At 42.9% G+C, this 27,255-nt stretch overlaps 1 protein-coding gene and 1 pseudogene across 1 annotated transcript; one reads left to right on the plus strand and one right to left on the minus strand.

Moving 5' to 3' along the window:
- Positions 1 to 1,715: 1,715 nt before the first annotated feature.
- On the minus strand, positions 1,716 to 5,972 carry SMIM34 (small integral membrane protein 34). Its single transcript, XM_006153917.1, has 2 exons — positions 5,745 to 5,972; positions 1,716 to 2,588 (listed from the first exon to the last, which is right to left on the minus strand). Exons 1-2 carry the CDS (start codon positions 5,749 to 5,751, stop codon positions 2,188 to 2,190), a joined length of 408 nt encoding a protein of 135 aa, XP_006153979.1. The 5' UTR covers positions 5,752 to 5,972; the 3' UTR covers positions 1,716 to 2,187.
- Positions 5,973 to 22,269: 16,297 nt separating this feature from the next.
- Positions 22,270 to 26,065, plus strand: LOC106735446 (histone-lysine N-methyltransferase SETMAR-like; annotated as a pseudogene).
- The last annotated feature ends 1,190 nt before the right edge of the window (positions 26,066 to 27,255 follow it).

Genomic DNA, 27,255 nt, shown 5'->3' on the forward strand with positions numbered 1-27,255 from the left:
AAATAAAAGTTTCTGTTCTATCTACAGGTAAACCAGATTTTTTTTTTTTAGGCATATTTTTGCTATAGGGCACAAGCATTCGCCAGACAGACAAAGAGAGAGTGAGAAATCACCCTCCCTCCTCCCCTCCCCCTGAGGGGATGGACACACCACAATCCCTTCTCCTATTCTCTTGGGATTTTGGGTAGGCACGCACATGTGACCAGTGTGAGTTTGAAGCCGCTGGGTCCAGGACTTGAACCATGGTTGGCCATGTGGGAATATAATACCTTAACCACTATGTCACATGCTGGCTTAGTAAACTGGTGTCATGGACTCAATTCACAGCATAGGCCATCAACTGGCGTGCAGATAGAGTCTTCTGTGAAATAAGGCAATATGCCCAATGTTAGAGTTCGTCAGTGGATTTATCATTTATTCCACAGTAGCATCATTACCAACAACATTTACCATCACTGAACTACCACTACCACCACCACCACCACCACCATTAGCTACACCATTAGTATCACCTATCACCACCACAATTGCTATCACCACCACCATCACAAGGCACAGTGTGTTTACGTACTTATTTTGCTTTTGTCTCTTTCTCTCTCTCTCTCTCTCTCTCTTTTTTTTCTATAGGGACATGTACTTTCCTGAGACAGAAGAGAGAGCAAGAGAGAGGAGAGAGACAGAGTGAGAAGGAAAGTGAAAAATCACACCTCTGGAGATGGCAATGCTGCAGTCCCTTTTCCATTCTCCTCTCGAGATGTTTTTTGGGCATGCACACACAAGGGCCTAGTGTGTTTTTCAAACTTCCAGATCTAGAACTCGAACTGCAGAGTTGGCCATGTGGGAGCCTTAATCACTATGCCACCTGGATGGCCCTTATTTTACTTTTCAAAATATATTCACCTACATGATCTCATTAGATTTTGTCTACTTGGTAAGGTTGGCACACCTGGCATCACTATTCTCACTTTATCTGTACAGAAACTAAGGTCCAGAGAGAGAAGGTAGTATGTATGAAGACACCAAAGTGGTTGATAGAAGTTCAGACTAGACGAAAGCCTGGTTCTTCAGAGTCCAAAACGAATGCTTTTTTTTCTTTTTCTTTTTTTTTTAATGCACCCCATTCTTTGAATGAAAATAAAGAATTCCTTTTTTTTTTTTTTTTTGAGGCTTTTTTTATAGGGCATGTGCACTCGCCAGAAAGTTGGAGAGACCAAAAGCAAGAAATCACACCCTAGGGGAATAGCCACTTTGCAATCCCTTCTCCTCCATTCTCTTCTTGGGATTTTGGGCACACTCGTACACACACTTGGTATGAGTTTAAGCCACTGGGTGCAGGACTTGAACCGTGGTTGACTATGTAGGAGTCCAGAGACATAACCATTACACTGCTGGTCCCGAAAATAAGGAATTCTTAACTTCTGATAGTAACGACTTTGGTATAGGGACCAGCTGATGGTGTAATGGCTATGTCACTGGACTCCCAACATAGTTGACTGTGGTTCAAGACCCAGACCTTGTGACTTAAAACTCAGGCCAGATGCATGTGCATGCATGCCCAAGATCCCAAGAGGAGAATGGAGGAGAAGGGATTGCAGCATGGCCATCCCTTGTGGGGGGTGATTTCTCACTTTCAGTCTCTCTGGTGAGTATGCACACACCCTGTAGCAAAAATCTCTCTAAAAACAAGCAAGCAAGTAAACAAACACACACTCTGGTTCTATATTTGAGTCAGTCTTTAAAATGAAATGACCCCTTAGTACCATTAATCCCAACCCCTAATATTTCACATGAACAATTAGCCACTCAAAGTTTATATAATTCCAAGACGTTGAATTTCAATCCAGATTTTTTACTTCAATTTCAGTCTTTTCCACCTTGAAATGCCCCCCAGAGTCTCCTGATTCTTTTGAGAACATTGGAAGTCCAGACACTCCCCTGGGACCCAAACTTTGCAAATATGGTTGAAAGTTGCCGCTTTACTTTCTCTTCTCAAAACAGTAGAAAGAGAAGGGAGGAGGTTGCTAGCTTCTGGCCATATGCCATCAGCCAGAAGGACCCACAGCTCCAGGATGTTCCCCATGGCCCACTCATGGGCACCATTCCTCTCCCAAGTTCCAGGTAAACCCAACACTGTTCTCCCATAAGAAGGCTGGGGCCTCTGCAGTAAAGTCTTACTTGCCTCGACTTTCAAGGGACCTCCTGGGTTCCAACTTGGGGCCCACCATTTTCACACTTTGGCTCTAGGCTGGGCTGGCTGGGCTGCAAGACAGCTCTGTTGCTAAGGGCCATTGTGGAGCATTTGACTACCTTGCTCTGGGTCCCTTTCTTTTTTAGTTCAGAGGTCAAATTCGAGTAATAAATATCTTCCAAGGATTTATCATTCCTCCTGAGAATGTTGCTGGCCAACCGGAAGAGGAAAATCACCCCGTAGATACCAATGATGGTGAGGATGTACCAGGCGGCGCTTGTGCCATCTGGCAGCTTCAAGGCCCTGGTGGAGTTGTTATCATTCCTTCCCTCCATGGAGTGACTGAGGAAGGTGCTGGCCTGGGTCTGGTTGGAGTCTCCCTGGGCAGTCCACTTGATCACTGAGAAACAGAGAGGTCCAGATGAGATCAGCATCCTGGGAAGAGGGCTGCCTGGTCCAGGAAAGGAGGGAGTGGATCTTATGTCAGGGAAAACATGGGAATGCCTAGAGGCTTTCTCCAGGAATGAGAAGGGCCCTAACAATATATATGAAGGGTCTTTAAAAAGTTTACAGAAAAGGCTGTATGATTTTTTTTTAATCAAAAAATTTCTATGGATTTCAAAGCTTTTTTTTTCTTTGCTCTAAAATAGATTCATTCTTTAATTCCATGAACTTTATGAGATTCCTTCAAGTATCAGTATATTTTAAAATGTCCAAAGAGTTCAAAATGCCACGTTCTTGACTAGGAGATGCAACATGATAAACACGTCAATTGTCCTAAAATAATTTACTAAATTAACATAATTGTAATAAAAATACCAGCAGGATGTCTTTGTGAATTAGAAAAGCTATTTATGTCGAAAAATCTATTGCCAAGACTAACTAGAAAAAAAAATCTTAAAAAAAAAAACAAGTGATGCAGGCCAACAGGTAGCATAATGGTTAAGATACTGGACTCCCACATGGCTGACTATGGTTCGAGTCCTGAACCCAGTGACTTGAAACTCATGTCAGGCATGTGTGTGTGTGTACCCAGAATCTCAGGAGGAGAGTAGAGAAGAAGGGACTGTGGTGTGGCTATCCCCACTGAGGGGTGATTTCCCACTTTCTGTCCCTCTGTCTCTCTCTGTCTCTCCAGCTAGTATACAGCCCTATAGAAAAAAGTCTCTCAAAACAAAACAAAACAATAATGAGTGAATTGACCTAGCTGGAATTAAATCTACCTAGCCAGAAAAATCAACTTATGTCTATTTTTAAAATGAATGACTGCTTTATACTTCCAGCCTGCGGAAGCTCGCTGGGCAAAGGACGTGAGTGGTGCTCTGCAGAGTCAGGTATTCCTTTCCTTAGAAATATCTCTGTACAACTATAATAGCTAAGACAGTGTGAAATAGATACATAGACCCGTGGCCTCCATGAGCACCAGTGGTACAGAGTAAAACCAGCAGAGATGGGTTAGGAAAAGATAATAAAAGAGCATCTAAGCAGTAGGAAAAAGATGGGTTATTCAATAAGTACTATTGATGTAATATAGCATCAATCCACATCTCTCACCGTATGCCCCAAAACAATATAGACAAAGCAAATATTTTAGCATAAAAATGTGAAACAATTTAAAGAACTAGAACAAAAAGGCAAATATTTCTCTTTATCATCTTCAGTTGGCTATCTGGGGTCCAGCTGCCTTTACCACCATGCCACTGACTGGCCCACGAATTTTCTTAATAGCCTTCAGTTCTGTAAGAAAAAGTTCAAAAGAAAAATATGCAAAAGTATATGGACAAATAAATCATAGTAAAAATAATGGAGCTTCAATATAAAGAAACCCTAAATATCATTCATATAAGAAATTGCAAATTAAAATTACAATAGATAACATTTTGTTACCTGCTGGGTTTGCTAACTCACGATGTTTCGGAATGCCCTATGTGGATGTGTCTGTGGGGTAAACAGGTCTAGGACAATTGCTGATCAATGTGAAAATTCATACAGCCAGTATGGAAGGCACACTGAGAAGATCTAGCAACATGACAATTAGACTTACCTTAGACCGCAGATGCTCTAGGACACATCTGAAATAATGCATGCTTATGGTTAGTCACTGCAACCTTGCCTCTGATGACTAATTCTTGGGAACAGCCTGATTAACACCAACTGGGGGATGGTTAAGTGCGTGTCGGAACTTCTATGCAATAGGATATTACAGAGTCAAATAAAGGAATGGGTGTTTGTTAGGAAGTAAATATTAATAGGTGAAAAAAAAAAAACCAAGCTAGCAGTGCTATACTATGAGACCACATGTGCGTAAATGGGGTGGGTAGTGTTACCTGTTTGTAGTTTATGTATGGAATATCTCTAAGAGATACACAAGAGAGATACTTATGGCTGGCTCTGTGGGAGAGCGGACGAAATCCTTAGGGCTGGCTCGGGGGAAGGGCGGGCGGGGGGGGGGGAAGGAGAAGTACTTTCCACTGTGTGCTCTTCTGTACACTTTGCACCATAAGTACTTATTTTCAAAAGAAATTAATTTTACAAGGAAAGAGTATAAGTTGATACTTTTCTGGTCTCCTTGGTGAATGCCTTTGGGCAAAGACATTGTGTGCCCTTGAAAGACCAGAAGATAAAGATCTCAATTGCTGTTTAATTCAAAACTGTTTTCTCTACTTGTGGAGCCAGTGAAGAGCATGAAGTGACAAAAACCAGAGAAGTAGTACAAAATTTTACTTTTCCCAGTTGAGCTTTATCAGTTCAAACTCCTATCTCTTGCTCTCGGTGAACACAGATACATTCAGACATGCCATTAGATAAATGTCAGTGTGCTGAGTGGACCAAAGGTGCTTCATCAACGCTTCCTATTTGATATTATTTACTGCTAATTCATTATGCTGGTGTGAGACTCAGAAAGGTCAGTGTGTTTAATTTTTGTTAGTTGCTAGAATGAGTTAATTACCTTCTTCCTTAAAGATGAAGGGAGAAACTATTGAAATATAATTTAAGAAACCACATGCAAGAAAGCCCAGGGTCAATGAAGAGATGAATCACTCATAGGAAGCAACGCAACAATCACAAATTTTATACCACTGTTAGTTAAGTAGTTTGAGACCTTACATGAAGGAAGAAGAAAAAGAGAACTCCAAAGTGATTTCTTAGAAAACACAGCATATCAACTCAACAAGAATACTATAAACATTAATTGAGGAAAGAGAACTTACTTAAACTCAGAACATATGTATAAACTCATAGGACTTTCTGGAAATTTTTATAGAACGGTGTGATATGTTCAAACACAAACAAAATATACCTAATTAAGACTATGAAAGATTAAATTTAAAAAATCATTTTCTACAGAAAACATTATTTCACTTATTAAAATGCACTGTACTTCAACTTTATGTTTTGAAAAGGTAAGAGTAAGTTAGATTGTATCTTAATGGATAAACACATTCGTAGAAGAGAGAAAACTTCATCTGTGCCACTTTGCACTTCTAGTTTAATGGCGTAAAATACATCAGTAATTCTAGAATGGCTCATCCTTGTGTTGCAGCAAAATACTTACATTCCATGAGGTGAGCTTTTCCTTAAGTCTTGGGGAGGCACGTTTAAGCCAGCTGCCATGAAAGGGGACGATGATGAAAGGAGAACTCCTCCTCCTCCTCCTCCTCCTTCTTGCAAACGATCACAGTCCCACTGCACTTAGGCTGTAATGCATTGCTGCACTGCGTTCCTGAGCAGGGAAAAGCATGAAGCCTCAAGAACTTTAGGGCAGCACCACACTGAAACCTAGCAAAGGGTAAGTGGATGCCTTTGCTCTCATCCAATTAATCAGAGGATCTAGGTTGGTCTGTCTTCTGTTGGCTTATATTAAAAAACCGTTCTTGGTCTTTGGCTTGTTAAGAAGGTCTAAATCAAAAGAATTTTAAAAACCGTGCTGGTACTTGGGAGTCTCCAGTCCTCCCAGGTTCAACCAAGGCCTGCAGTGGCAGGAAGCTCACGCTGGGGATGGCTCACCACCGTAGAGTCTGGATGGTTCCTGAATTTCCCTGTTCTGCACCTGTTGCAGGTGGGGCAGATGGCCAGGTGTAGCTGAGTCTCGTCATTATAGATCCAGGAAACTCCATGGGCAAGAGTCACTGGCTTCCTCTTGGACAATGTCCTGGACAAGGAAACCCAGAGATGAGTGGAGCAGCCCAGGTGCACACCTGAGGGTGCCCGACTGCTCCTGGGAGGGTCATTGCACAAGGAGCTCCTGGCCAGGCTGTAAGGAATGGCTCTTCTCTTCCCATACCCCAGCGTCACAGCCCACAGTGGAACTGCAGTAGATCTAACTGGAAAGTGATAGAAAAAGAGTCTGGTCAATGGTTGAGATAATGGATGCACTAATTACTCTGGTTTAATCACTGTGCAATGTACCTATGAACTAAAATTCATATTGCACCCTACAAATATGCACAATCATTATGTATTAATAACAACAACAAAAAGATAGGGAATACAAAATGTCTAGGGGGAAAACTTTCCCCAGAAATAGGAGAGAACAATGCTGTCCTCGGTGGAGAAGTTCTGGATTCACATTCGGAGACCTTCCCGAGTATACCAGGCATATACGTCCTCACGATTTGGGGCTGGCTGAGGCTGGAGGTGGGTTGTGGCCTCAAGATCCTATAGGCATCCTTTCTTTCTTCTTTTTTTTTTTTTTTGGAGAGGTTTTTTCGCTATAGGGCGCGCGCGCTCGCCAGACAGAGACAGAGGGACAGAAAGCGAGAAATCACCCCCCAGGGGGGATGGTCACGCCGCAATCCCTTCTCCTCCATTCTCCTCTCGGGATCTTGGGCACGCACACACGCCTTGCGTGAGTTTTAAGCCACCGGGTCCGGGACGTGAACCGCAGTGGACTACGTGGGAGTCCAGCGACATAGCCATTATGCTAACTGCTGGTTCCCAGCATCCTTTCTCTTTCTGTGCCTCTCTCTCTGTCTCTCTTGCTCATGGAAGAAATAAAATAATATTTTTTTCTTTAAAGATGGGAAAGCAAAGAAGAGAGTATGTTAACACTTACGTAAATATATAAAGGGGAGGCAGCATAGAAAAGCATATATATCTGATTTTGCTTATATAGGTATTGAGCAGCCAATGAAAGAATGTCTAAGAAATTACAAACAGCAGTTACCTGTGGGAGGCAAGAACTAGGCAGATGGAAGGCCTTGATCCTATGTCTTTATGCGTTAAAGAATTTTAAGCATGTCTGTGTTACCTGCTCAATCGTATTCCGCCCATAGTTAGATACACATCTATGCTGGAGTTCATTTAGGCTCCTGTTGTCTCTTGCTGTCAGGTGGCCATGGCATCCCACTTTGCCACACAGATGAGTTTCCAGTGCTGGCCCTGTGAGGTAGAAGGAGCAGCACCCTTGGGGTGTGAGTCTGGGCCAGGCCCGCCCATCTGTGGGCTCAGTTCCCTTCTCTGTCAGAAGGTGGTGGAGGACCAGCGGGCTCTGTATCCTTGGTCCTAAGGGAGTAGGAAGCCTGTGCTGCTGGATGAGAAGGGCAGCTCCTTGGGTAGGCATCCAGGTTGCCTCAGGAGGGGAGGGCATGCCCAGGCCTTGGGGAGTGTGTCATTACAAGGCCATAAGGTATTAGCATTCAACTTAGGGGGACAATGGTGTGGTGTGGATGGAAGACAAGCTCTAGAAACATCGGGGAGACAAGAGAAGGTGGCTGTCATTATGCAACTATTCTTCCAATGGAATCTTGCCCAGGCCGCTTGGTAGAGGGGCACAACGTCAGGGGGTCGTTCTGCATCAGGGGGTTTCCATGCCACCTCTTAGAATCATGTAAAACAGAAGTATTGTTCCCATACAAAGAGTGGGACACTTAGGTTCACGGAAGTGACTGGCCCATGTCATGTAGCTCATAAAAGCCAAAGGTGGGCTGACTCCTAAGTGTTCTCCTTCTATGCTCTGAACGCCACCTTCCAGCTGGATGCAAGGTCTCGTGCTCTGATCCTACAGAATCACTCTGGCACTGGAGACTGTCACTGCAGGCACACATTTATGACCTTGACACTCCCCCTATTGGGCAAAACCAATCCATGATATTAAAGGTCAGGATCATGGATATCTTTCAGGTGAGGGTAAGCGATAGGGGTAGAGGGGACCCCATCTGGGACAATTTGCAGACTTGTATGCTTGTGCTATATGCACTTCATAGAATGGATAGAAACCTCCACCTGTTCTTCCCTCCACATGGAAAGCCTTGATACGTAGTGGGAAAACAAAGTTGAAGGTTTATATGGAAAAATACAAATGCTATTTCTGAAATATCGGCCACAGGCTACCATCTAAGAAAGAGTGAGCAGCCCCTGGGAGTGGGGGTGGCCAAGATCATGGTTGTTGCAGGGCTTCTAATACAGCATGGATGGTGCCACCTATAATATTTGTCATTCCTGAATGCTTACACAACAGCAAAACGGAGCAACCTGTACCCCGTGAAGGCCAAGAATTCGCCTCTGCCTATGTAGGCCTCCTTCGGTCTCTGGTTCAGTCTAGACAAATTCTGACTTAAATGCAATCAAGCAAAGCCACTCTGCCAGTAAATATTTATCCGAGCTGCAGTTCTGGGAAAAAGGACTCCCACACACTTCGGCATCTTTGACACAGAGAGCTAACTCTCCTAGAGGGCTGGGTTTTTATGTCCATTGAAGCGCTTAGAAGACGTTTGAGCTGGGAGCATAGGTGGAAAGATGTGAACTTCACTCTCCCTCACATTTTTTTTTTTTTAAAGTAAGAAAATAAGTACTTTTGCCTTTCAGGGTAAAAATGGTCATTTTAGAGCTGTCCCTGCAGCACAGATGTTAATCCCTCTGCATAGGTAGCTGAGTCCTACATGGCCAATTGCAGTTCTAATCCCAGCCCCTGTGGCTGGCAAAACACCCTGTGTGTGCATGTTTCTGTGCCAAAAATCCTGATGGGAGAAATGGAGGAAAAGGGATTGTAGCAAGACCATGCCCCATTGGAGATGCTCTCTTTCTGGCAATTAAAAAAAATTTAGCGAAACTTAAATAGCATTTAAGAAAATGCTAACAAATACATTCTCCTATGACATTCTTTCTGAGAAGTTTTTTAAGGGAGGCAGACCTCAGCAGTCAGTCCCAATACCCTGCAATGCAAAATGACATTAAAGTGACAGTGAAGGAGCCCTGAAGAGGGCAATTTAGCTTTCCCTTGCCCTACTCCTACAGAGAAAGAACTTCTGCAGCCCCTCTTGTCCAAGAACACAAGTCCAGATGTTTTTACCTCTGCTAAGGGTATGATCTTCCAGAATACATTATTAAAGATGCTGTATTTTATTTATTTGTTTGTTTGTTTATAAACCAGAGGATGTGTGTGCTTGTCAGAGGTGGGGAGGGGCAGGAGCAGGGAGTGGGAGAGGTACTAAGCAACAATTAATAGGATGCCTCTGCTTCACAGAAAACAAGACAAAACAAAAAGAACATGACAAGTGTTGGCAAGGACATGGAGAAACTGGAACCCTGCTACAGCTGGTCATAATGTAAGATAGTACACGTGGTATGAAAAAGGGTATGACAGATTCTCAACAAGTTGATCATATAATTACCATACTATATACAAATTTTACTCCTTAGTATCTAAATGGATAAACAAAATGTGGAATGTTTTTCAGCCATAAAAAGGAATGCTGTACTAATACATACTACAACATCAATCAAACTTGAAAACATTATGCTATGTGATACAAGCAAAATATCATGTATTATATGATTTCATTTATATGAAATGTCCAGACTGGGTACATCCATAGAGGCAGAAAGAAACTCAGTGTTGTCAGGGGCTAGAAGAAGTAGGGAGTAACTGCTTAATGAATATGGGTTTCCTTTTGAGTAATTAAGATGTTTTGGTACTAGATACATCATTGTGAATGTGTTAAATGCCACTGAACTGCAAATTTGAAAAATTTAATTTTATGGGGCTAGCAGGTGGCATGGTGGACTTCCACTTGGCTGACCATTGTTCAAGTCCCAGGCCTGGTGACTTGAAAATCATGCTGGGTGTGTGTGCATGCCTGCTCAAAATCCTGAGAGGAGAATGAAGAAGAAAGGACTGTGGCATGGCCTTCCCCCTCAGGGGGAGCGAGGGCTGATTTCTCACTTTCCCTCTCACTATATCTTTCTGTCTCCCCAGCAAGTGCATGTGCCCTATGGCAAAATCTTAAAAAGGAAAAAAAGTTAATTTATTGTTATGTGAATTTTACCTCAAAAAAAAAAAAAAAAGAAAAGAAAACATGTAAAGAAATAAATTGTATTTATTTATTTATGTATTTTTTAGAGAGAGAGAGAGATTTACTATAGGAGAGACAGAGAGAGAGAGAGAAAGAAAGTGAGAAATCACCCCCACAAGCGGGATAACATGCCACAACCCATTTTTCTTCATTCTCTTCTTGGGATTTTAGGCATGCATGCACATGCGCCCAGTGTGAGTTTCAAGCCACTGTGTCCAGGACTGGGACTGTGCTTGGCCATGTGGGAGTCTAGTACCTTCACCATTACAGCACCTGCTGGCCCCAAAGAAATAAATTTTAAATTAATCATCTGATTCTGGAAATGTAGGAAAACAATAACAAGCCTAAAAAAAAGGAAAAAAAAAAAGAAAGAATAAGAGCTGAATTTAGAAACCAGGAAAATAATAAGTATAATAATACATCTGAAAGTCAGTTCCTTGGGAGAAAAAATTTAAAAAGATAGACCATTAGCCACTGTGGTAAAGAAATAAAGAGGAAAGAAGAAATATTCAAAATAAGTACTATGAAGGGAATAACTATAAAAAATTTTTAAAATGATCCTTTAATTCCTTTTCTCAGTTCTGTGTAAATCGATTGGAAAACATTGACCAAATGGATAATTTTTTATTACTTATGTAAATGACCAAAACTGACCCTAAAGAGATTTTAAAAGTCTTAAAATGTTTGTTACCATGTAAGCTGATGAAAAACTGACTAAAAAGTCAACCACCCAGAGAAGCATGTGGTTCTGAAGGTTTCTCAGTGAATCCTACTAAATCTTTACTGATCGGAAAACACTGATGTTAATAAACTGTTCTAGAGAGCTAGGAGAAAAATCTCTCTATTCTGATGAAGCTAGCCTGTCGATGATAACCTAACCTGATACAGTCACCATAATATTGGATCATTGGAAAAGTTATGATGTATTTTTCTGTGCAAAAATGTGTCGTGACTTTTCAAGAAGCCCAACATATAAGAAAATCACAAATAAACTTTGCTGCAGATATCGGTATAAATATTTTAAATATACTATAGCCAGTAGATCCAACAGTGTGTTATAAGAATTATAAAAATTGTTCAATATTAGGAGATCCATTAATGTGCTTCACCACATATATAAATCTCAATAGAATGTTTTTATCTTCATAGATGACAAGTAGGTATGTGTTAAATTTCAATTCCATCCCGATTTAAAAAATCTTGATAGATACTTAAAGACAGATATTTCTCTAATATGCTAAATGAATATAGCTGGAGACAGAAACTAGACTTATGTCTAATGGTGCGACATTAGAAGCAACTCAATATTGTCAGGAATAAGACACAATTACTGATTACTACCACTGATATTTAGTATGTATTGTATCAAGGATTTGTCTGATTCAATCAGGCAGGAATGAAAAAAGTGGTACAAAAGCTGAAAAGGAGAGAAGTGGGAATAATTACTGCCTGTGTGACAGTAAATTAAGAGAATCAATTGCAAAACTGTTAGCAACAGTAGGATAATTCAGTACATGGGGTAGGCACAACGTACACATCAAAAAACCAGCATCCAAGAATCTATGTCCACAGCAATAACTCTGTAAATACAATTGAAGAAGGGTCTATCAACAGTAGGAACCAAAAATATAAAACATCCAAAAGTATAGGAAATATACTGGATTCATATAAAGAAAATATGTAAACAAACAAAAAGGAAGCTTTGACTAAATGTTGCATAGACAGATTCGCTTGTATCAAGATAACAAATCTCTCTGAATTGATTTATAAATTCACTGTACTACCCAATGAATTCACCAAGTGAGAATTCATTTTTGTTGTTAATTGTTTTATTTTCCAAAAATACGCTGAATGCCAAATACCCTGATTCCATTTTTTAATGATCTTTTTCTTTTTTTTCCTTTCCAATGACATATTTTGTGTTTTTCAGGCCCTTGTTTTCTTGGTACCAATGAATGGAATTCCAGCTGCTAGGTTTGAAAAAACCATGGCAAACAAGCAGAAAATGTTCCTTCTTCTGCAGCTGCAGATAAGGGCAGACAGTATTCTGTGTCATAAACACCCATCCAGCAGATGTTACTCTAACAAAGGAACAGGTGCGTCACCTGGATGTCAGAGGTCACTGTCATGCCCTAACAAGCAAAAGTCATCCTAACTTCCCAAAGGCTTAACATTCAAATTGGTTGGCCTTGGCAGAAATACTTGAATTGATTCCTCTCTTTCTTCAAAGGTGAAGCATTTTTTTGGGGGGTGGGGGTGAGGGTGTCTAGTTTTCCTCTTTTCTCATGCAGAACATAAAGTAAATAACTCTGTTCTTTTTTTTTTTTTAATTTAAACAAAGAGTTTGGGATTGCCTCATTCACATTAACGTAGACAAGATGCTAAAATTGACACAAAAAATCGAATGCACAAGAATAGCCAAGAAAATTCCAGGAATAAAGTAATGAAAGAAAATATCACTACAAGATGTTAGAACATATTGTAAAGCCACAGAAATTAAAAATATTTGATCCTGGCATATAAACAGGCAGACAGCTTAATGGCACAGAATGAAGTCCAAAATAGACTCAAAATATTCAGGAAAGTTGTATAAAAGAAAGGGAACCTTTCAAAGCAACGGGGAAAAGATGGGTTATCTCAGAAATTGATGGGACAATTGTATAGATGTCTGGGAAAGGGTGAAATACTTTAATACTCGTCTCAAAGTAAATTCCTGATAATCCTAAGTTGTGTGTATGTATACATATATGCATGTATATGTTAATAAAGCCGTGACAGAGTAGGGAAAACATGGAAGTTTTCTTTTTATAATCCGGAGCGTGATGATTTTTCCAAACATGACACATGAGTCTAAATAAATAAATAAAGACTGATAAACCCAACTATGTAAGAATTAAAAATTTCTCCATGGCTTAAATAAAATAAAAAACAAACAACAAAAAAATACTAGCAAAAGGGCTGACATCCATGATGAACAGAAGGTAGAGGGGAGCATTCGCAACAAAGTGATAAACTCAAATTTCTTAATAGTCAAAAGGCTTTTTGAATTATGAAACAGGCCAGCAACTCACGAACAACTAGTCACAGAAAACAAAGTACATCTTTCCAACATATGAAAATGTGCTCATCCTCCCTTGTAATAAAAAATAAGTATGGATTAAAATCACGATGAGATTTCATTCTATGACCCGTACAGGAGTAAAGACCATCTAAAGTGGTTTAGCTCATCTATACAAAGCTGTCAGAACAGTGTCCAACACTCAGAGCCAGCTCACAGAAGTCACTTAATAGTATTAACCACTTAACCTTGATTATTATTATTTATTTTATTTTTTTAAGAGATATTTTTGTTATAGGGCACATGTGCTTGCCAGACAGACAAAAACAGACAGAAAGCGAGAAATCGCTCTCCAGGGGGAGATGGCCCACCTCAATCCCTTCTCCTTCATTCTCCTCTTGGGATTTTGGGCACACACGCACACGTGCCCAGTGTGAGTTTTAAGCTGCTGGCTCTCGGACTTGAACCACAGTCAACTATGTGGCAGTTCAGTGACATAACCATTACACCATCTGCTAGTCCTGACTTAACCATTATTAAGGATAATTAGCATTATTAAAATTTATAACATACACATCTTAGGTCTAGTCATTGCTTGTTTGTAACAGCAGAAGATTGGAAGCCACCTACATATCCATCAGGAGAGGACTGGTTAAGGAGAGGGTGGAAACCCAGGGCACGGGCTCCCATGCAGGCACTGGAAGAACCGGGCCGATGTCTGTGTCTTAGTAAGGACACTCTCCCACGTACTGCGAAGCAGGGGAAGAGGAAGCATGGTACAGGCGGGTATGTGCTGTACATCATCATTACAGATGAAAGGTGGATATTATTGTATTGGCATATCTCTGAAGACACAGAATCTTTTTATTGTCTCTGGGCGTACCTGTTTATAAATGGTTTATTTTTACCGTATGTCCATTACCTATTAAAAAGGTAATTTTTTTCAAGTAGAGATTTTGCAATAAACTTGTTAGCACTTTGCAGACACTCGACCATTTTAATGTAAGTTTGAAATTCTTGCTTTCGAATATTGCAAATGTGACCCTCTACACGTCCGTCCGTCTGTGCACCCCGTTTGCACTTCTATAGGAAACGTTCCCCTGGGTAAGGTAAATACCCTGTGTCACAAGAGAGAATCAAGAGAGCAAATGGCAAAGTGTAGTTTCTTGACTTCAACCAGAACAGGCCTTTTGAAAATCAGTAATTCCGTCTGACACACTACCACCGACACTGTTGATGTAGACGGCCCTGATGCTAACGCCGCTGGAGCAGGAGCGTCTCAAAGCGCATCCGGGAGCCCCCTGGAGTCCGAAGCTAAGACCCACAGAATTCTTTTACTGGTGACAATGGATGTTGTGCTCTCCTGTGGCAGGAGGCTGCTATGACAACCGGGTCGTTGTGGCAGAGCAGCTACAGGATTCCCTGTGTGACCAACTCAAGAACTTTCAATAGAGGGCGCTAATGAGACAGTGACGGTTGGGCTTGTGTGTTTTATATTGTAACAATAGTTAAGTGGAATTCACACATTCATTTATAAGGCGATTACAAATTTTGAATATGTAATTCTGGGCCTAATGATAGTTACTGATTAGCTTTTGTTTGTTTTTAAATACAAATTCTAGTGTTGTATACTTACCAGACAAAACTGCTAAACTGTGGGGTGTGTTCAGCTAGGGCCTCAATCTGAGAAGTTTCCATGGTGCTTCTCACCTGTGCTCGCAGGCCTCAGAATGCCATGCTTAGGCCAGATGAGGCCAATGTTGTCAAATTTGGCAACATAGTAAAAATAATGCAGAATGGTTCTAGAGCAGGAGTTAATGCATGGATGCATGCATGCACACACACACACACACACACACACACGGCCAGATAGCCAGCAGTTTTGAATTTGTGATCCATATGATCTCTGTCTCAAGGACTTATCTTTGCCTTGGTCTCATGACTGGAGCCTTAGGCAGCATATAAATCAATGTGTATATCTGTGTCCCAATAGACTTCATTTATAAAAACAAGGCAGACTGCACACCTATTATTATAGAAGGGCCCAAACCCAGAACTCTGATAATACCAAATGCCCATAAGGATACTGAGTGACAGGAACTCTCATACTTTGCTGGTGGGAATGTAAAATGGTACAGTCACATTGCAGGACAGTTTGGGGTTTTCTTACAAAATTAAATATGCTCTTATATCATCCAACAACCATGTTCCTTGGTATTTACCCAAAGGAGTTAAAGATTCATGTCTGCACACAAACAAAATCCACGTATAGATGTTTATAGCAGCTTTATTCATAGTTGCTAAAACCTGGAAGCAACCAAGACATCCTTGTCACCAAGTAGGTGAATGGATAAATATTGGGTCATCAGAAAAGTCATGACATATTTTTCCATGAAAAAATGTCATGAATTTTTCAGTGACCCAGTAAATGATAATATTTTCAATGGAATATTACTCAGCACTAAAAACAAATGAGTTACCAAGCTATAAAAAGACATGGAGAAACCTTACATGCATATTATTAAGTAAAATAATTCAATCTGAACATATTACATATTGCACGATTCTAACCACAGGACATCCTGAAGTGGCAAAACTATGTACCCAGCAGAAATATCAGTTGCTAGGGACTGGGGGGAAGGAGAAATGAATAGGTGGACCACGGGAAAATTTCAGGGCAGTGACACTGCTTTGTGGGGTAGTGTAATGGTAGATACATGTCATTTGTCCAAACCTATAGAATTTAGAACTACCAGGAGTGAAACTTGTTGTAAACTATGGACTATGGGTGATTATGATGTGTGACTAAGTGTCTTCAGTTACAGCACAGGGACTGTTCCGGTAGCGGATGTTGATAGTGGGGGAAGCTATACACATGTGGGGGCAGAGGGTACATGGAGCATATTCGCAGCTTCCTCTCAGTTTTACTGCAACCCTAGAATCTATAAATAGTCTTTATTTGAGAATTACAAAAGCAAACAAGAAAGCAAGTTGTGGACTACATTTACCCTCAGGTTGTAGTTTGCCAAACTCTGGTTGAAAATGATCATTCTTGTCTCTAAAATCCAATGACCTCAGTGGCAATGTGATTTTTTTTTTTTCAATTTCTGCCCCATGAAGTTGAGGGTGCTACTGGGCTGGGACAGGCACAGAGTCAGTGGTTTCTCTTTGCTCAGTTAGTGTTCAGACATCCTGTGACCCTGTGCGGTGTGTGTGTGTGTGTGTGTGTGTGTGTGTGTGTGTATGTGAGGGAGACATACTTAATATCTCAGCACTATATGAGGCTTTAAAGTCTCTGGTCCAAGACATCTGTTCAAAAAATGCTGTTGTCAGATGTCTCCATTCTCACCTGTTACATCAAAACACACAGTTTCCTTGCCTGCTTCAGCATCTCCCAAAGCTCCTGTGAGCACACACGCACTAAAAAACACTTCTGTCCTATTTCCTCCATTGGACCGTAGGAGCCTCCCTCCTTCTCTATGACCTAACTGTGTGGTGAGCCTTTTGCCACAGACTGAATGGGTCCCCCGAGTTTCCCATGCTGAAATCGTAACCCCTGAGGTGATGGTGTTAGTAGGTGGGACCTTTGAGAGGTGATCAGGTCATGAGGGCGGAGCCCTCATAAGTGGGGTTACTGCCCTTATAAAAGAGATCTCAGAAAGCCCCCTCACCCCGGGCCCTGTCTGAGGACACAACAAGCAGGTGGTCTATGAACAGGAAGCAGCCCTCAGCAGACACGGGCTTCCGAGCCTCCAGAACTGTGAGGAATAACTGTCTGTGGCTTACATGTGGGTCAGTCTATGGCAGTTTGTTACACCAGCCCAAACAGATTAACACAGCATTCCTCCCCCGTTTCCTGTTTTATTTATTTATTTATTTTTCTGTATTCAGGTTGTGGCTTCCAGCCTCCTAAGCAGTGACACTACCTTGCAAGTCAATGTGGCTGGGCCTTTAATGCCTGTCTAACCAATTTTCATATTAATTTCTCTGTTAAAGCAAAGATTTCTGTTTTTCTGATTGAACTCTGACTAACCAACTACAAAATAAGATGAGGCACGCTAGTGTCAGGGATGAGCATATGCAGTGAAAAACTACACTTGGGAAATTCCCAGTTGGGGGAATCTTATCTGCAGGAGCAGAATGTGACCTTATCTGAAAATAGGGTCAATGCTCGTGTAATTAAGGTAAGTGTCAAGATGAGATCAACCTGGATGAGGCTGACCCCTATATCCATTGGCCTGTATAAGGGACAGAATGGGTCACATAGACACGGGACATAGAAGGACAGAGGTGGCGGTTAGAGAGATGCAGCTGCAAGCCAGAGGGTGCTAGGAGCCACCAAAGGCTGGAAGGGGAGAGGAAAGATCCTCCCCTGGGGCCTCCAGAGTTAGCGGGGCCCTGCCAATAAGTGCATTTCTGGCCTACAGAACTGTAGGAGAATACATTTCTGTTATTTCAAGCCACTGCTTTTTGTGGCTATTTGTTATGGCAACTATAGGAAAAATAAATATGATCTCTCACCTAATTTTCTTAGAAAAGCTGTGTTGAAATAGCTGAGGGCCAGCTCCATGGTGTGGTGGTAATGCACTGCTCAAGTGAAGCTGGATCACACATGGCAGCTGTGGTTGGAGTCCCTGGTCTGGTCAGCCTGAACCATGCCAGGCTCAGGGAGAAAGGCCCAAGATCTGACAGTCTGGAAGTCAGGGGAGAAGAGACCGTGGCATGACCAGACCCTATGGAGGGCATTCATCCCTCTCTCTTTCACTCATGTGCACACACATGCACTCTACCATGAATAACTGTGGGAAAAGAAGTCTGGAAACATGAGTCATGTTCAGTGGATCTCCTGGGTTCCCTCAGAGCCTGGATATTCTCCATCCTTCATGTTACCTGAGCCCCTGAACCCCATCCTTGGTAATGCAAGACGCTTCCCTGACCCAGGCAGGTGGACCTGGTTCCCACTCATTTCCTTGCGCTCACTGTCCATCACATTTTCTCTTTGAAACTTTCCAAGAGGAGCCTACTTTGGGTATTGTCAGTGTGAGAGCGTGATAACCACGGAGGGAGAAAGGTGGTGAGCAGGCTGGGGCAGTGTGGTGCAGCCACAGGGACCTGCCCCCACCATGTGGCCTTAGACAAGCAGCATCTTCTCTCCTCCTTCTTTTCCATGGAAATAGCCGAACACTCAAAAGATTACGACTGCCTAGGTTTCTGAGCCTCTGAGGAAAGCAGTTCAGATTTTTAATCTCAGATACAGCGAGGGTCTTCACTGTTGCCCTGGTCTCACTCCCTTTCATGATTTCTCAACTGTCCAGGGAGGGACTCGCTCCACCAGATCCCCTCATGTGCCCCTGTCTCTTCAGTCCTGGGGAGGCCCCAGTGTGAGTTGCTCCTGAGGGACAGGCTTGTCTGCCGGCCGGGTGGTTCACATTGTCCGCACTCAGAAGCAGGTGTGGAAGGCTCACAAGGATAGAGAGCCAAATCCCTTTGCAGAGCTCTACATGCCCAGATGGGCTGGAGAAAGGCCTCTTCGATTAGGCAGCCACGGTCCCACATCTGGGCTAGGGAGGCGAGGGCTGGCTCTCCTCCTGCACACACCACAGGTGTATCGCCAGACTCAGTGCATGGCCTACTCTGCCATCCCCAGAGGTGGTGTGTTTAAAACAAAGGCCCAATATTATGCTCTATGTTGCCACCTGGGAAATTGGAAGGGCCTTGAATGGCCAAACTGCAAGCTCCCCTCCCTACTCTGCTCCTGCAGATAAGATTCCCCCAGCCCAGCAATCCCCCTTATCACAGCACCAGATGTAGCTCTGCTCATCCCTGAGGAGCGGGCTTCAGTTCCCTGCTGCTCTCTGGAGTTATCCCCGCAAACCGATCACACCCTTCTCCAGGAACCAGGGCCCCTGGACCTCTCTCTACTGCAAAGCCTGCCTCCCACGGCATCAGCTCGTTCACTCGGCTCCTGAGTACCATCACCATCTGGCCCTGCGTGGGGTGCACTCTCCCTGTCTCTTGGGCTGTGAGTACAAGTGACTGATACTCACTATGCTTGTCACCTGTTCAGTGTCCGGTGCCATATGCCTGGACATTCCCACAGCTCTCAAGTGGGCAACTCTCTTTTGCCAACAGGATAAATAAGAGATGATAAGAAATAAATCAGAGGAGACTGGATGGAGGCACAGCAGTAAAGCCCCGTTCTCCGTGAGGCTGATCCACATGGAAATGTTTCAGGTTTGTGCCCGGAGACAGCCCTGAGTACATGGTCTGGACCGGCTGAGGCTGTGGGTGGGCTGAGGCGTTGGGATCCTGTTGGGGTGCTGTCTTTTTCTCTGTGTCTGTCTCTCTCACTAAAGGAAGAAATAAATAAACTTTAAAAAAAAAAAAAAAGCCGTCAGGGCCAGCAAATGGCATAGGTGCTGGACTCCCACATGGCTGACCACGATTCGAGTCCTGGACCTGGAGACTTAAAAATCACGCTGAACTGCAACCAGCAGTGGTGTAATGGCTATGTCGCTGGACTCCAATGTAGTCAACCACGGTTCACGTCCCAGACCCAGTGGCTTAAAAAAACTCACGCCGGGCACGTGTGCGTGCATGCCCAAGATCTCGAGAGGAGAATGGAGGAGAAAGGATTGCGGCGTGACCATCCTCCCTGGGGGATGATTTCTCGATTTCTGTCTCTCTCTCTCTGTCTGTCTGGCGAGCGCACACGTCCTATAGTGAAAATCTCTCAAAAAAAAAAAAAATCACGCTGAGCACATGCGTTTGCATGCCGGGCATCTTGGGAGAAGGGAGGAGATGGAATGTCAGTGTGGTCATTCCCCTTGGGGAGGGGGGTGATTTCTCGCTTTTCCTCTCACCATCTCGGTCTTTCTGGCGAGTGCAAGTGCTCTAAGGCAAAAATCTCTTAAAAATAAATAAATAATCAAGCCCCCAAACATCAGAGTTCCCCAGTGTTACACAGGCATGGAATCCTTTCTGCATTCACAGAATGAGTGGTCACAGGCCTGGACTCTGAAAGGGACCCAGGTCTAGGTGAGAGGTCATTTTTCCAGGGCTGGAAAGGATGGCAAAGAATTATTCCTGGAATAGGCAGGAGACTGAGCAGGTTCCAGCACCCAAGAAAGGCCCTAACAGTCTTCCACGATCTCTGAGCTGACTCCGGGGTGCTTGCTCAGAGGAGGTATCTCACAAGGCACTTTCAGAAGCATGCATTCCCCTCCCATGTCATAGTAGTGCCCATGGAGGATGCCATTGCCCTGAACTTGACAGAAGTTAAGCCTCTCAACGGCATCAGGAGCCACTCAGAATACTGACCCAGCCCCAAGCAAGCACCCAGGGACTCTGGTGCGGAAGGTTCCCTGTGTGTTGAGAAACAGACTCAAAGTAACCACAAGGGGGCAGAATTCCTTCTACTGCACACGTGTGAGTCTTTGGATAGAGCCCCGTGTCTGGAAAATATCTACAATGCTCAACTGCTGCTTCACAGAACTCAGACACAGACTAAAGCACTTGGCTTACTCTAAATCTCCTGGCTCTTTTTTGTGTTTAGATTTGTTCTAAGTATCCAGAGTCCGCTTACTGAAGGGGTTTACCAATCTGTATCAGTCCATTTGTAGCTTTAGGTACATTTCTTTGGTCCTTGAGCCCTGTAGCCTTTGTTTACCTACGTGGGCTGAGTCAGTGCTCTCACTTATGCCCATAGAGAAGTCTCTGCTGATGTGGATTTAAGATAGGGTGTACCCTTGAGGAGGCCACGTGCAGTATGAGATTCAAAGGTTAAGGAGCCGGAACAGTTTTCTCAGCCTGCCAGCTGATTTTTGACTTGTGGCTACTGTTGGATTCTGACAGGGGAGCCTAAGTTCAGACGCTAATGCAAAGGCAATGTTTCAAAGCATATTCTCATATTCATAGTTGGCTTCATTTTGAAGCAGTTGGCTTCCCTTTTTTTTCCCCCTTAAATGGCCTGGTTCAGATACCAGTTTATTCTCTCTGAGCAGATATCTGGGTATGCAGTGTAAATGACTGAGGATCATCTTTGGGAATACATTGTCTGGTGTTACCAAATGATTTGCACTAAAAAGTGCATCGCTGGCACTGATGACCTTTCCTTGCCCACTGCTCAGGCCTGCGGGAGTCTGGTGTGTTGAGGTAGCTAGAGAAGGGTAAGGGCTGGAATTTAGGGAGCAGACTGTCTACTGGCTTCCTCCTGTAAGTGACTTATGACTTGGGGGGTGTCCCTGAACCTCATGGAGTGGTTGTTTCCCCTGCAGTTGTCCAGTCGTCCTCCGTGGAGCACTTCAAAACCACCTGTCTTGGGAATTGCACACAGCATGTCTATGCTGAGGATGCTTAAAGCCATTCACTCAGCTAGGCCAAGGGGCCCAGAAGGGAGGTTTGGGCTAATGTGTGCCAGTCCGTGACAGCCCTCGACCTCTAGGAGACCAGAACCTAATTTTTCTGTACATACTGTGACCCACCTGTCTAACACAGACTCACTATCATTGGTCTCAAGACAAGAAAAGGAAAAATTATTGAGTATCAGGTAGGTGCAAAAGTAGTTGTGGTATTGCATTGTTGAAATTTGTCATTTGACATTGGATATATTATTAAATATAATATGGTTATATTATACACCATTTAAATTCACATTTCTTGCTTTATTACTACTATTATTATTGCTGATGACTTGTTACTTGCTGTTTATTTTATAAGTATTTTAAATTATGGAAATGACATTAGACAAAAAGGAAATTCGAGCAATTTCCTCATTTGAGTTCAAAATGGGTCAAAAAGCAGCAGAGCCAACTTGCGACATCAAGCACACATTAGGAATTGCTAATGAATGTACAGTGCAGTGGTGACTCAAGAAGATTCGCAAAGGAGACGAGAGCCTTGAAGATGAGGAGCTTAATGTCCAGCCATCGGAAGGTGACGATGATCAATTGAGAAGAATCATCAAAGCTGATCCACTTATAACTACACGAGAAGTTGCCAAGGAACTCAACCAATCATTTTACAGCTGATTGGCATTCGAAGTAAATTAAAAAGGTTGAAAAGCTTGATAAACGGGTGCCTCATGAGCTGACTGAAAATTTTTAAAAATAATCATTTTGAAATGTCTTCTCTTATCCTACACAACAATTAAACCATTTCTTGATTGCATTGTGATATGCAATGAAAAGTGGATTTTATATGATGACAATCAGGGAAGACCAGTTCAATGGTTGGACTGAAAAAAGCTCCAGGGCACTTCTGAAAGGCAAACTTGCACCAAAAAAGGTCATGGTCACTGTCTGGGGTGGGGAAGGGGGGGGTCTAATCTACTATGACTTTCTGAATCTCAGAGAAACCATTATATCTGAGAAGCATGCTCGGCAAATCAATGAGATGTGCCCAAAACTACAATGCCTGCAGCTGGCATTGGTCAACAGAAAGGGCCCCAATAATGAGGCCTGACTGCATGTGGCACAACCAATGCTTCAAAAACCGAACAAATTGAGCTACAAAGTTTTGCCTCTTCTGCCATATTCACCTGACCTCTTGCCAACCAACTATCATTTCTTTTTCTTTTTTTTTCTTTTCTTTCTTTCTTCTTTTAGGTTTTTGCCATAGAGCACAAACGCTTTCCGAAGAGAGATGGTGAGAGGGAAAGTAAGAAATCACCCCCAGGGGGGATGGCATGCCACAATCCCTTTTCCTCCATTATCTTCTTGGAATTTTGGCCATGTACGTGCATATGCTTGCATGATTTTCAAGTTGCCAGATTCAGGACTTGTGAACTGCAAGTGGCCATGTGGGAGTCCAGTGTCTTAACCACTACGTTACCTGCTGGCCTCCTGACTGGCATTTCTTTAAGTATCTCAACAACTCTTTGCAGGGAAAATGCTTCCACAACCAGCAAGGTGCAGAAGATGATTCCAAGAGGTCATCAAATCCCAAAGCATGGATTTTACACTACAGGAATAATCAAATTTATTTCCTATTGGAAGAAATGTGTTGATTGTAATGGTTCCTATTTTTTTTTAAATAAAGATATGTTTACACCTAGTTACAATGATTTAAAATTCACAGCCCAAGACTGCAATTCATTTTGTACGAACCTTTGTTGGTTGGAAAGTAATTTTTTATAGTGAGGGGGTCCTGGCACCCAACCGGGGTCAGATGAATGGGATATTCCTATGGGGTCAGGTAAGGATAGCCTGATACAGAGCTTACCACCAGGCTGGGCCCTGAGGAACCCTCGGCCCTGGACCCCACTTGGGAAGGGAAGGGCTTGCTCTATGACTCTGCTGTTGCTTCCCACTGAGTATGTCTGGGGCTGGTGGAGATATTCTTTCTGTTTTAAAGCAGAAATTGTGGCTTTTGGGCAGAAACCAGCACAGGTCATATTTTGATTGGTCCACACAATTTTTGAAAGATAAATTAGTTGTCAAAGTATAAAAATCAGGGGATTTCACACAGCTTCCCCTAAATATCCAGAAGTCCATTGAAACTGCGCTCACACTCTTGGCTGACTGAAAAGGGCAGGGACTGAGTGGATCTAGAGTTTGCCACCAGCCCAGGTGAAGCTTCTCTCCCCGGCTTTCTCTCCACAGATGGCAGAGGGGCCCACAGCTCTCTGTTCTGGCATGGTGTGTGTGAATGGCAAAGTTTTCCAAAGGCGATCTTATTTTCCTTGTCCCCCTCCCGGTGAACTGATATCCATTTTCTAAAATTATCATAGTGATACTAAAAGAATGCATACACAGATCATGATAAAAGGTGTTATTTAAAAAATCTAATTAATAGCATGAAAAAGCATTATTCCCTTATCCAATGACCACCTAAAATATTGCATGCAAAATAGAAATTGAGATTCTATCTGTTTTTATGGAGAGATTTTTGCTATAGGATGCAATGTTCACCAGAAAGACAGAAAGAGACAGAGAGACAGAAAGCAAGAAATCCCCCCCACCCCCCTGGGAAGATGACCACACTGCAATCTCTTCTCATCCATTCTCCTCTCTGGATCTTGGGCACACACACACACATGCCTGGCTTGAGTTTTAAGCCACCAGGTCTAAGATTGAACTGTGGTCAAGTACATGAGAGTCCAGTGATGTAACCACAAAAGAATCTTGTGGTCCTGAGATTCTTTTTTTTTTTTTTCTTTTTTTGGAGTGGTTTTTGCCACAGCCCACGTGTGCTCGCCAGACAGACAGAGAGAGACAGAGAGACAGAAAGCAAGAAAGCCCCCCCACCCCCCTGGGAAGATGACCACACTGCAATCTCTTCTCATCCATTCTCCTCTCTGGATCTTGGGCACACACACCCACATGCCTGGCTTGAGTTTTAAGCCACCAGGTCCAGGACTTGAACTGCGGTCAACTACATGGGAGTCCAGTGACATAGCCATTATGCTAACTGCTGATCCCCTGAGATTCTATTTTTAAAGAGCTCAGAATAGGGCTGGTCACATGTCCTGGTGGTTAAGGGAAGCAGGATCCCATGTGGCTGAGTGTTTCCCTCTCTAGGGCTTGGATTTGAATCCAGCCCTGGAGGCTTGAAAAACACACCAGGTGCATGTGCATGTGTGCCCCAAATCTGGACAGGGTGGAGAAATGGAGGAGAAGGGATTGCTTACCCGGGGAATTGCCATGCCACAATCCCTTCTCCTCTATCTCTCTTGTCTCTCTGTCCAGCACACACACACATGCCCTGGCAACTTAAAGGTAAAAGAGCTTCAAATATTACCTGACACATAGCAAGCACTCTATGTATGTGAAATCAAAATTTAAAACATGTTTAGATTAATGAAGATATGTTGTGAATCAATGAAACATGGGGAAAAAAAAGGAATGGAAAGCAACTGCAGATACCAGAGACAGTGTGGGAGGAGGATGGGAAATGGCAGAGGGTGAGAAATAGGGGGAGAAAATACACATATATATACAAGAAACAAGAAATGGAAAATTATTTGTTGGTGATAACATGTATGATTAAGCCACTTTGCAATGTATTTTAGATAGGAAATCACATTTTGTAAGCTGTGGTGATGTACAATGAAAGAATGTAAAGTAAATAAATTGATTTAAAAAATGCAAAATTTAAAACATGGTAGCAAGAGTTGGAAATTTGTGGGTCAATTCATTTCCCTTTTCTCCTTCCCCTTTAAAGCCATGAGAAAGGGGAGGGAGGAAGAGATAAGAGGTTTGCATTTCAGGGAAGTGAAAGCAATGCCTGGTCCTTCAAGGACAGGAAGGACTAAAGCTCCAGGCAGGGATCTCCCTCTGCCTTAAAAGGCACAGCAATCTATGTGGGCAAAAGTGAGCTTGTGATAAAGACCAGTCCGTGTGCCTGGAATAGCAAAGTCAGTGTGCAGTCTGGATGACCTTGTGGGTCACGTGTGCTTGCTCTGCGTCCCTCTCCAAATCTGCCTTTCCTTCATTCTGGGTAATATGTGTCTACCTGAGGCTGCATCTGTCTCGTACAGGGGTCAAGAGGTGTCAGCAGTTGTCACTGGGCTTCAGTGGCCCGTGAACATTTGAGACAAGGGAAAAATACTATGTCTATGTGCACTTTTTTCTTTAGAGATTTTTGCTATAGGGTGCGTGTACTTGCTGGAGAGGCAGAGAAAGACAGAGAGACAGAAAGTGAAAAATCACCCCCCAAGGGGTGATGGCTATGCTGCAGTCCCTTCTCCTCCATCCTCCTCTCGGGATTTTGGGTATGCAAGCGTATGTGCCTGGCATGAGTCTCAAGTTGCCGGGTCTGGGACTAGAATTGCAGTCAGTCATGTGGAAGTCTAGAGCCTTAACTACGATGCCACTTTCTGGCCCCCTATGTGCATTTTTTCAGGAGAAGAGGATCATGGATTTCATGAGATTTGTAAAGGACTCAGTGACCTAAACCATTCATGTTGAGGACTGCAGTAATCCAGAGACTGATTCATGCCAGGGCTCTGCCCTCCAGATGACTCCTAGCACATACAGAGGAATCACTGTGTGTCACAAAGGGAGTCTTCAAAAAGCTCATGGGCCCAGTGAGAATGCATATTATGGAAAAACTATGCATGGGTTTCAAATCTTTTTTCACACCCAAATAAACTTGTACTGACTTGTTATAACATGTCTGAACAGGATCTAGTTTGAGGCATTGAGGAAAAAACAACAGTTTGAAAAGAGCTCCTATCAGAGCAACATGAATTCCATTCAAATTGAAGCAAGAACAAATATCAACTTTATGGCTAAGCTTGGGTGAAAGAATGGTGAAGTCAATGTTTTCCAAAAAGTTCATGGGACAATGCTCCACAGAAACCAGCAGTTTACTCATCCTAAGAAGGGATGAGACAATGGTGAAGATGATGCCCACATGGGCAGACCATCTGCTTCAGTTATTAAAGAAAAATGGATCTTGTTTATACCCTAACTGAAGTAGACCAATTAACAGCACAAACCATAGACATCTCAGTTGATTCAGCTTCCACAATTCTGACGGAAAAAGTTGAGCTAATATCTGTGTGGTCGGTGCCAAAACTGTTGTTACCCATTCAACTGCAGAGCTTTCAATGGGAATTTTAAATAAGTGAGATTAAGATCCTGAAGTGGGCCACCCAGTGGCATAGTGGTTAAGATGACTGGACTCACATGGCCAATTGCACAGTTCAAGTCCTGGACTTGGTGGCTTGAAATATATGCTAGATATGTGCATGCGCAAAATCCTGAAAGGAG

This window comes from Tupaia chinensis, unplaced genomic scaffold (genome assembly GCF_000334495.1).
Source record: "Tupaia chinensis unplaced genomic scaffold, TupChi_1.0 Scaffold000392_1, whole genome shotgun sequence".
In the NCBI taxonomy this organism is placed as follows: domain Eukaryota; kingdom Metazoa; phylum Chordata; class Mammalia; order Scandentia; family Tupaiidae; genus Tupaia; species Tupaia belangeri.